We start from the raw sequence: 12,373 nt of genomic DNA on the forward strand, positions 1-12,373 counted from the left end.
AGCACGCAAACGTTTGCTTCTCTTGTTTGCTTAGCCACCCAGGCATTCCCAGAAACATTTATGTAGTCACTAATTCCCAGCAACAGTTGTGATATTAGTTCATTAAAGTGTAAACATCGTGATGTTATTGGAGTGCTTGTAGCTCAGAATAACCCAAATGACCTCTTGTTTTTCTCATCACTCATTGACACGACAAGCTCACATTTAGCCTGATTTTGGAAAAAACGAAACTCAAACAAACTTCCTCTCCGACTTTGCAAGAGAAGACATTTATATTAAGTCAATCTGCAGACTCTGAAACGAAGTCCTGATGGAGATAAAACACTTCACAGCGCACTCTTGCTCTTTAAATCATTCTTTCTTCAGCCGCCATCCTCCTCCAACACATTTCCCTCAATTCACAGCATGAAGTATAAGATCCTGCTTCACCAAGAGGTTTTCAAAGGACTCGATATTACTCTTATTCTCTCCACTCTTGGACGGAACGGTGCAATCTAGCGGATGGTTTTGAAAGGGAAAAACCAAGGGATAAGGCGCAGACATAAATTAAAGTGTTCGTTTTAGCAGGATGTTTTTACCATTTAGCAAAAGCTTTCCCGACTTCCTGGAGACCATGTTGTCAGAGCAAACAGCAGTAAAAGGTAGACAAACACGTGCAAACATGTCGAATGTACACACGTCAGTTATCAAATGGATTTCATGTAAACTGGAAAACAACAGGATTTGACGTAACAGTTTCAAAAACAATCTTTTATAACTGTTAAAACGATGGGTCATTTCTTATTTAATTTCTTTATGCCCATACTTAAGAATGGTGATGTCATGAAATAAGGGTGTAAGAAAATATATACAGTAATATTTTTTCATGTTACCGTATCCATATCCAACAACACACGAATTATATATATCTATATATATATTTTGTATCAAATCATATTTTATACTTAGTTATTTTTAGTTTAATTTATACACACTTTATTGAAGTATGGAGTTTTTTATTTTATTTAGTATTAAACAGGTCATTTTTGTCTTGCAAATAAACTTTTGGCAGCTAGATGGCAGCACTACATCCTCTGCAGCTAAAAAAACAAGAAAATCTTCTAGATCCCAAAGATGACTGAGGACGGGGGGATACAAATCAACTCAACCCGATTCGGACTTCATTTTAAAACAAATAAAGGAGTTAAGATGACAAGAGTCATGCTTGGTCAGGCATCTATACATTCGTCAAGTACTTATGTAATGGTTGTATATTGTTGTTCCTACATTATCGCAATGTATCGTACCGGTGGCCCTTATATTGTGATACGTATCGTAATGTCAGATTCTTGCCAATACAAACCCCTAGTCATGATAATGATGATAAAAATACACAAACTCACTCAGTCAAGAGCACTTGCTGTTATGTTGATATGTTTTTCTTATGCACTTTTTTTTGGAATGTCATTCTATTTTTAATTTTCCATCTGAACGTTGGTCCGTGATTGTAATCCTTATAGGTAAGCGGTCCGCGGTACAAAAAAAAGGTTGGGGACCATTGCTTTTGATAACAACATAATCAGTTCAAGCAGCAATAAAAGTAGTAGTAGAAAAGTGTACTCACGGTCAAGGCCATTGATGTACTTCATGGATATCTCACAATGTCCCCACACAGCGCTGACGATGGGATGTAGCTTCTTGCCCTTAAGTCCCCTGAACGCCACACCCAGATACTGTCCTTCTACCATATAGCTCAGCGTCCCCTCGTCCATATCGAGAATCACTAGAAGCGAGTCAGGCAGGGTGAAGGACTCCTCCGGCTCCAGGAAAGAGGGGTACGTGGGCAACGAGCTGTGGGAGCGGTTCTTACTGTCGTGGTAGAGTCTGTTGCGTCCCAGATCCCATCCCCACGACTCGCAGTCCGAGCCCACCAGCGCCGTGTAGCCCACGGAGTGTAAAGCTGCGTCGCTCGTGGCCACCCCCACCACGGCGTGCGTCCCACGTTGCCGGGAAGGCCAGTGGATCCTCCAGACGTGGAGGCCCCTCGTGTATCCGACCCGGCCCCGGATGCAGTCCGTGCTCTGGGCCACGGGGTGACGATGAAATGTCAACTTGTCTTCGTCTTTGATGAAAATGTTAAGCGAGCGGTCGTCCGGGTTCCAAGCGTGTCTCTGCTGGGCGTCCGGCCCCGCGCACGGCATGTCCAGCAGGAGGTCCAGCCTGGGGGGCTTGGAGAAGTCGGGTCCTCGGAACTCCAGATGCTGCCGACGGTGAGCCGTGGGCCGGTAGGACGGGGAGCCCCCGGTCTCCCCGCGACCATCTATAGCTTTGATGCCCCCTGAGATCTTCTGACCCATGGTTGAGGAGCGAGGTCGGAGGGGAAGGGAGAGGTCGTCGCAGGTGAGCGCTGCACGGCGTGGATTCTTGACGCTACCTCATCAATGCGGCGGGGCAGAAGCGGGACTTCCTGTCTGAAGGCTGGTGTGGCGGGATGACGGCGGATGAAGATAGAAATGAAAGATGTATGTACGCTCCTGTCTCATGCCAATGATGTCGTCAGTGTGCCGAGAGCTGCTGCGAATCCTGGGGAGAGAAGAAAAAATAAGTCAAAAATAAGTCTACGAAACCACTTTCAGGAGGAGCGTACAGTAGACGTGTGCATGACTGCGTTAGTCAATGTTTGCATGACTTTAAATACGTGTTGGATTTTTTATTTTCACCAACACGAAAGTGCAACACAATAGAATTGTGAGAGTGGACGGTTGAGTTCAGTGTTTTGTGGGTTTTGACTCTCGTCTCCGTTTCACTTGACCAGACCACAGCGTCCCACAAACATCCCATAATGACCTTCACTTTTGGCCGGCGAAGGGCAAACACACAAGTTGGTGTTTTTATTTACAACCATTTAGAGAAACACTTTAACTACTAGATTTGTTTTTTATTTTTCTGGAGAATTAATATAATGGGACTAATGGCACTAAAAACATGTTATTTCAAAACATTTTATGAAAAGAGTTTCAGCGATTGGATCCTAAAATAAGTGCGAGTGATTTGTGGTATTATATAAAAATGTATTTAGAACCTTTATTTAACCATGTTTCTGGCATGAGCCCTAGTGAAGCAAAGGAAAAACCCAAAGAAAATACAATTACTATTCAAAGTAGCTCTAAAATATGCCATTAAGCTCTGTCAAGGATACGACTGGAAATGAATGCATCTGAAAACATGCTTCGAAAACAAACAGGCGAGGCGGAGATGGAGAGTTTCGGGTTGAATTGACGTCCTCTTCCAGGAACAGCAGCGGGTGTTTTCAGCTCAGAAAAGAATCACACTTCAGACAGACGGGGAAGTGCATGACACAATCTGCATCATCGCCCGTTTACCTCAGCGCGACATTTAACCTCATTACATATAAATGTGGGCTTTAGTCATGAGGAAGCTGAAAACTCCCCGTTTAAAGACAAATATATACGTATTGTATTAATTAATTTGAATTTATTTATAGTAAAACATTTTTCCCCCTATTCTACTGTATTTGGGCCATTTTTTTATATATATATATATATATATTCACATTATGAAAGACATTAACGACCTATAGAAATACTGTAGTACAGTACAAGTATAGTAGCAACACCAATTAATTGTAAAATTAAATGTAAAAAAAACATGTTGGGTTTTTTTATGTTACATGGAATCTTATTGTACACTTTCTGGCTACTAGTTGACATGTCCATGTTCTTGGTAAAGTTACAAAAAAGTGTAAATAAATATACAAAATCAAATTAAAGCTTGCATCTTAAAAAGGATCACAGATTTTAATAGAATATTCCAATAATCTCTAATGCTTTTAAGATGTTTTTTGTACTGTACAGAGAAATTAGAGGTTTTGTGAAAAACCCAATGACATTTTTTTTCATTTTATTTAACAATTCTAAACAAAAACATAAATATATATTACACATATTAAAAATGTACACCAATTAAGTAAGTTAGTAATATTTATAGAGCGCTTTTCCAGACCAGGGTCACAGAGCGTTTAAACAATCAACACAATACCCAATAAAATATATACTTAAAAAGGTCAAGATAACCACGGAGTCTCAGAAAATATATGACATTTTAAATTTGTATTCAAATTTTTACTCGTGGTATCGAAACTTGGCACTGTAATGACGAAGCATGTCCTGATACTACCGAAGAATTATGGTCGGTGCCACAAAAAAACCCAATTAAGATGCTGATAAAGTATGTTAAATGCAAATGTTGACGTATTTACCATAAGAACTATGACCGAACAAACAGGCCGCTGTGTGTCATTCTGACCGCTTTCAGTTTCCTCGCCCGTCTCTCAGGATGAGATCATGGCGCTCGGCTGCCAACGGGAGCCCCAACTCACTTCACTCGTCTGCCTGCCAAGGTTCAGTTCTCGGACACACAGACAGCTGCTTTGGTGTGTGTCATGGCGTCTGGCAGGTGGGAAGCCACATGAAAGATTCCAGCGCCTTCACTCCCCGAATCCGCTCTCACCAAAAACATGTTTTAACAGTGTACAAACTATCTCAGCGGGCGAGCATATGCGTCGCCGTCTGGCACAGTGCAGGGGATGGCGGGTCTGGTGTATCGCGCCGTCATCAAGAAGGCAATTGACCTGCGACCCCGTTTCGTCACAGCTACGGTTGCGTAGTAACCCCCCTAAGTGGTTGGTGGGCTGGCACAGTAGTCCTCTGCTGTGCGTGGAGGCAACATGTTACCATCTGTTGTTTACCTTCGCTCTTCATCTCCCGCTTTCTTCGTTAGCCAGCTCATTTTCCTGTCGACTTGGTCACCGTCAGAACAGGGATTTTGTGTTTTAGTCTTTTTTTTAGGACGATTGTAGGATGAACGGGTGAAGACAGGAGGGTGCAAGAAAGGGTCAAGATAGTATTTCCACAGGGGTAGACGAAACCATTGATACGAGTATCGTGAAAAAAAATTGCAAAGTGTATAACAATTAAACACCACTGTATCAATACAATCATCATTTTGTCGCAATTGTTCGGCCCTCACCAAAGGAACAGTGAAATCCCACGATATGACTGAGGACAAGAGGATACAGTAGACTCCAGAAGCTTTTAAAGTTGATGTTTGCCCTCCTTTGTTTTGAAAGCAAATTATGTCCGGTATTATTCGTCTGTAAATTCTGCAACACTAGAGTCAAGTACTTGGACAGTACTGCAAATATATAGCGATATATCGCAACATGTCACAGATTATCAAATCGTCACATGTACCGTGATATGTAAATTACAGATTCTTGCCAAAACACACAGCTAATGTCAGCTAATGTCGGCCATCTCTAATGTAGTGATATCATTAAAATAAGTAGAAGTATAATACTTTTTTTTTTTTTAAAACTACCACAACTATTATTATGCAATGCTATAATGGAACTCTTAAACTCTTGTGTAAAAATGTATTTAATATGTGATTTTATATATTTTTATTGAGTCTCTTGCAAGGCGCTTTTGTATTATTATTATTAATATTAAAGCAACGATTATAAGTCGAGCGACGCCAGTGGACTAAAGTGGTATCGTGGAGACCACATTTCCCATGAGCACTCACTAAACGTCGCAAAAATTGCCATTTCCCTGTTTACAGCAGTTGGACGAATTTTCCGTTTCCAGACTTCCATTGTCTGAATGAAGGATGGATATCGATGAGGTAATGAATCAGATTGTAAATAATGAAATCTGTTATGGCGTCTTTGTAAATAACATAACTTTAACTTTGTTTTTGTACAGTTTTTCACCCCTCAAGCGAATGACCAAAGTAAACAACATTTATATATACAGCATAACTGAAGAAGAATCAGGCGTTAGAAGTGAAGAAAAAGGAAAGGCGTGGATAAATGGCAGAAAATTAAAGAAATGTTTTTTGCTCCCTTTCAATCCCCATGAAATATGATGGAATGATGAAATTATGATAACGTGGTAACACATGTACATGGATGAGGGATTGTCAAAAGAGGAAATAGATTGTGAAATCCCCGGGGGACGTCAAGTATATTCCGTGGAAATTAAAGTTCTGCTGAACATGCTTGTGACGTCCGAGAGTCCAGACGGTTAGTCATGGCTCAGACTCAGCCCTGCTCAGCGGTCGCCGAGCAATGAGCCGGAGAATACTGGATTTATCATTTTATTTAAATGCTTAAGAGATTATTGTCTAGAACAAAAATAAGCTTCATAATTAAAAAAGAAAAACTGTGCCCACCCTTCTACCAAACCATAGAGGTTGCAAACAGGCTATAAATGTCAGAATGACCTCATAAGGTCCATTACATAAGTGTAGGAACTGTCACAGCTAACTCACAGGAACGTTGTCCAATTCCTTCGACGCCCGTTATGAATCACACGGAGTTCACTTCTTTCCACTTTCCGTTGCTGCAGACACTTTTTTTTCAGACGTAAGAAACCACACGTTCATAATAGGTCTTTCCTAGGCAACTGGGAAATACACTGCGCTTCAAAAATACATGCAGAATTTTGAAGAGAACCTCACCAGAAACATCTACTTGATGGGTCAATATTACCTGGAGACAAGCCACCAAAATCCCCAGCATCTACCAAAACGGCTATTAATGGCAACTCAGCGAGCAGCAAACGCAGTGTAAACAAGCAATTTCCAGAACCACTGTGCGCACAAATGAGTCCCAGCACTCGCCACGACAGGCTCCAACCAGCTCGGACGGGGAAGGAAATCGACTTTTGCGTCGCTGCCACTCAGAATCAGAATCTTATCCCAGCATTTCTGACTTTTTTTAAAATGGCCCGCCCAGAAAGACTTTATTATTATTATTATACGTCGCTGAGGAGGGTCAGCGTCATCTCAGGACGTAAGTGACCTATGACCCCCGTTTACAGCCATAGTAGAGATATTTTTCAGTCAAAAACGATTCAATAATACTATTCGCACACAAGTGGATGCACAAGATGCATCCTCTCCAAATATGTGTAGCCATTAGCTTCGCAGTGATTTAGTGCTTCTTTCCAACACCTTCGTGAATCCATATCCACGCACGGCTACTGCGGAGTCATCTTTGTAGTAGATTTACGGCAGATAAATATCGCCGGCGGCAATGAAACTTCACATTAAATTCAGCCTGCGTCAACAAAGAATAAAATATAGAATTTTTTTTTTTAATTGCCACCCACATCCTGCAGATTCCCTAGTTATACTGAGAATTATTTGGATTTGATTATTGAGATTTGCATTAAATATACTTTCACAGATTTAAACAAATCTTAAAAACGATAAGTTGAACATGGCAATGGAATATTAAACTGGAATTCTTAACCTTTAACACAAAGAAATAAATAAATGTTATATTTAATGTGTATTCTTTTCTGCTTTACATAGTCTTGTTGGAAAGGGCGCAGAATGTAAAGACATTTGAAATAAATATCACAACATATTTCAAACATCAAATACAGAAATCCATAATTAAGGGTTCCTCTTTCTTTTTGTGATAATTTGATTTAATTACTTGCCATTAAAACTGTTTTTGGCAACACTATTAGCCCACTGAAAACATAAATAGCAGTATAAAAAGGAGAAACAATATAATCTGCCACTATTATACTATCATATAAAGTCTTTTTTTTTATACAGTAGCACCTGAAGAAGAGCCATCCATACCTTCACTCTCCTGTTTCTGTGTAATTGAAACTGATGCAAAGTTGAATTTATATTAGGGCTGCAAGATATCGTAAATAAAATTGCATTAATATCGATATCGTTCAAGACACCAATATTCTTTCACCTAAAAAGTGCACGCGCCTGAGCGCGAGTACTGTAGGGGAAAACAGTGCAATATTTCCCTTTCGTTTATTTCCGCGCCGACACGATCGGAGAAAAATATCACTTATAACACCCAGTTTCGTGAGACTTGCATCGATTTTCCACGAAACTGAGCGACTTCAGTGGCACGTGGCGATATCACTAAATCAATAATAAACACCACTTCCTTGTACACACACACACACATATAACAGTTCATAAATTACCAGACGGCAACAACTTAGCTCATTAGCAAGACGCGTCGCCATAGCAACTGAGCCAAGCAACGAGACATGGAAGTACAAATTGACAACTTTACAAAGCGTAAATTTGAAAAATTGTATTGATTTGATTGGTCCAAGTGTGCATTTAAGAAATGCTTGATTTACAAAATAAAATAAAAAAATATTAATTATGGAAATGTTTTATAATGAGTTAAAGTCAAGGATAAAGCCATTACTATAGTACACTTTATACATGTTATTATGTCAGATTTAAACTCAGTAGCTCCAAATTAGCAACAGAAGTTATGTCTCCCAATTAAAAGGTCTGTTCTACAGCTTCTTCCAATATTATTTTAAGAGTTTTTTCTGCCAAACTACATGTCAACACAGTAAGAAATTAATGACGTAAGTCAAATTAAATTAACTTTTTTGTTATGATCATCCCTCAGTCAAACAATGAAGATAAACTGCGGACCCACAGGAGGCAGAACAAAAAGTCAAATAAAATAAATCATATTTTGGTGGATTTGAAACAAATCGAAGGGAAGACAGCGGAGTCCAACAATGAAGGCAGTGAGGAGAGAGAAATGGAGGTCGGGCAGCTGACAAAACAAAAGAATCAAAAAAAGAGAGCAGCCATCTCTCCGTCCCAGGACTGACCACACAAACACCCTCCGGGTCACGTCCCAGCGGCCGCGAGATTAAGAGTGTTAGTTGCGTACAGGACGACACTGTGAGCAAAAATAGTCGCCATCCATCCCATTATTGTGAGCGAGCCTGGGGGAAATCCTCCGGCAGCTTATGCACGGAACCTTTTGACTCTCTTGTCTTAATGCCGGGGCCACAGCGTGAGCAGCACATGCTCAACACACACATGCTCAACACACACACACACACACACACACACACACAGGGGTATCCCGGGTGCCCAGCTGGGGCCACAGGACCATTAGGGGACTTAACGGCAAGAAGAAAAAAAAGAGAAGGGGTGGATATGAGCATGTGAATGGACTGAATGGGGGATTAAAAAAAAGTGCAACTTAAAAGCATATTTCCACTCAATATGTTGACAACCGTCGCACCAGGTGAAGAAGTGACTTACAGATCATCGCTTGAGTCCACATCTCGTCAGGAAGAATCCATGTTTAAGTCCTGAGGATCCAAAAGTAAAGTCCTCCAGTCACCTGGGCAGCAAGAGGAGGAAGACCAGCGACTCAGAGAGGAAGAGAAAGACTGCCTTCCTCTCAGAGCTGGTCTCCCCTCCTCCCTCCTGTGTTCCCTCCCTCTTTCTCTCCCTTGAGCTTATCTGTCCTGAGGCTATCACTTCTTACTCACCCCCCCGCCCCGAAACCCTCGCCCGGCGCTTCTATATAATGTTTCCGATGCCCGTGTGGAAGACTTTCTGGCCCACTTCTGTTCCCGTCCTCTCTCGGATCTACTAAGAGCTGAAAGCTGATCCCCACTGATCTCATCAGGCAAAGTCACCAACGGCAACCAGACCGGTAGGCAGCCGAGGAAAAACACCCGCTGCACTTCCCACCCACCTCCTGTCCCACCCACTCCGGTCTTCACACAGGTCTCTCGACGAGCAGGACCACCCCGGAACCGGGTACACGTGCTCACCCGAGACTCATGATGGGAAGTGTATATCTGATAATCAGCTTGTGGAGAGAAGCTGGATATATAAAAAAAAAAAAATCATAATAAAATAAAATGGTAAAATCTTGTATATCATTTGATTCATATAAATTCTATAAATTGTTTTGGGTATAAGTAAATGTAAAAAAAATTACTACATGTTGAAAGAAAAAGACAAAAAATTAAAGACGTTCAAAACGTTTACTGTTATATATTCATTAATTATTGTTTTACTTTTAAATTATAGTTTTTGTTTAATATTTTTGTAGTTTTTTCCATTACTATTTTTTTTGTTATTATTCTGAATATGTATAATGTATGTCCTTATATAATGAGTATGTATGTTTAATATTTTTCTTGTGATTTGCTGAAACAACTTGAATTTCCCATTATGTGGGAAAAATAATTATTAATATCAATCAATCTATACCAACATATTTGTACAGTACATGAATAGGTACTTTATTACTTTAATTGTAAAAACAATTTCCCGAATATAAAAATGTTTGCATCATCTATAATATATTATTATTTATTTTTGAGTAAATGACATGGTATAGAAAAAAAAGGGTGAAATTAATGCATTTGATATTTACTACTAAATTCTATATACTCAATAAAAAATATTTATTTTCTCTTGAAATTATTTTTCTACTCAAGTAGTGAATATAATGGAAAAAGACGCAAAAATATGAACATACACCCGCATCATGTTTAATACTTTTGTTTTAGGATAAAAAACAATGTTAAGCCAATATAAATTAAATGAAAGATAAAAGGTCTTATCGTCTCATCCTCTCACGGGTCACATTAATACATTTAAAGGGCCACACTCTTGGTCTGAACAAAGCTTTGGTTTTCATTTCCTAATTAGAAGCACTTTTAATTGGATGGTGGCAGAAAAACGCAAACGTCCAGTGATGCATAAAAATCACCCCCTTCACTCTGTGTGACCCCCCCTACAAAAAGTGACCCTTGATTTTCTGCCCCAGGGCACCTTAACACTTACAGCACCCCTGTGGGTTCTGGGTTCGCAAGTGCGTGTGTGTGTGTGCGTGTGTGTGTGTGTGTGTGTTTGAATCCACAAAACAATAGGGACTCCGTTGTTAGCCTTCAATTAAGCCCATGAATGTGTGTGCATGTGTTGCCAACACACATGTGAGACACAAAGCCTTCCAACTGTCCACATGGCCCAGGGGAGAAGGAAGGATTGAAGAGGGGAGCGACGGATGGAAGAAGAGAGGCGAAGAAGAAAGGAAATGGGTGGAACGGTGATGTAAAGTGTGCAGCCTCGGGGTGAAGGGTGAGGACGGCGAGTCGGGCGAGGATGGCTACAAAAACAATCAATGGTACAGATGGCAGATCAACAGAAAAGACACATTAAAACAACCTTTGTCTTTGGAATTCAACTTAAATACTGGCTTCATGTCCAGGAAGTCTTGCATGGATTCGCTATAAACAACATTCAATAACAACATTTTTTAAATATGATGCCCTCTTGATGGTGATGCTTATAAGTTCTAGTTATTACAAAGACACCGTTTTTTTAAGTGACATTACAAACAGCAGGAACCATGGTCTAAAGCAGACAAGATTCCAAAGTTTTTACCCATTTAGTTGTTCTTTTTAGTGGTAAGAAAGGACAATTATACATATATATATATATATACACAATTTCTCATTCAAGAATAACAAATTACTACCTTCGTTTTTACCTTTCACACAGTGACATGTTCTTACATGTATGCGAAAGTGACATTACAGACAGTAGAAGCCCAGGTCTAGACATTTCCTATGCATTTTTAAACAATTTATAAATTATTTTAAGTGGTAATAGAGGGTCTTTAAAACTAAAACTTTCCACCCCGTAACATATCATAGTAATGGTAGCAACAATGACTTACACCAGACCTAATAACACCCCATAACGCTTATATGTTCTAGCTAATACACTGTTTTTTTTAGTGACATTACACACAGATATTTTAACATTTAGTTAGTTAGAACTATTAAGTTCACTTTAAAAACATATCACCCCGTAACAATAAAAGTGATGTCACTTTCATTTCAACTTAATTTAAACGAAAGAAACTTTAACGCAAGATAGTAACATTGCAGTAATTCTGAGGAAAATAACCAGCACATAACACTTTGTATCTTTTGAGGATTCTGTAATTATCTTCATTAGATTTGTAGAAACACTTAAGTACAGATCAATAAATGAATAAATATAAAATACATTCTAGGTCTTGAGTGACGCGCTTACAATCCAAGTCAGTTTGATACACACAAGAAGAAGAAGCCAGTTTGAACCGTGAACAAGGCAAAAATGGAGCTTTCAGTGAAAGACTTTTCCCCTCCAGTGTTTCCACACACACTCACACACACACACACACACAAACACACACATCGATACAAACACCAGCTATCAGAGAACAGCAGGTAGGTTTTATTTCAGCCTGGCTGCACAATCAATTCTAAATGTAGGCAGCGGAATGGAAGGATGGAAGGGGCGACTCTCTCCTCTTCAAATACACAATGTTCCTTTTCATTATCAGAAGCTTTTACTGTCACTTTAAAAATTAGACGGAGCACAACTTTACTCTAGCTGGACATCGCTTTGAGCGATTTCTTTCAACTTTTTTTTTTTTTTTTTTAAAAGAGAGAAGCGAATGAACTGGCCTTCGATCCTTGCGATCGATATCGTATCA

General features: G+C 39.7%; 1 protein-coding gene across 1 annotated transcript in view; it reads right to left on the minus strand.

Annotated features, from left to right (window-relative positions):
• The window catches only part of LOC148063503 (SPRY domain-containing SOCS box protein 4-like), a 50,326-nt gene that overhangs the window by 21,548 nt on the left and 16,405 nt on the right, over positions 1–12,373 (minus strand). Inside the window, exon 2 of the mRNA XM_087811711.1 lies at positions 1,604–2,562. Coding sequence (XP_087667837.1) covers positions 1,604–2,336 — 733 coding nt within the window. The 5' untranslated portion in view covers positions 2,337–2,562. The remainder of the gene's footprint in view (positions 1–1,603; positions 2,563–12,373) is intronic.

This window comes from Callionymus lyra, chromosome 16, assembly GCF_982586985.1.
Source record: "Callionymus lyra chromosome 16, fCalLyr1.hap1.1, whole genome shotgun sequence".
NCBI lineage: Eukaryota > Metazoa > Chordata > Actinopteri > Syngnathiformes > Callionymidae > Callionymus > Callionymus lyra.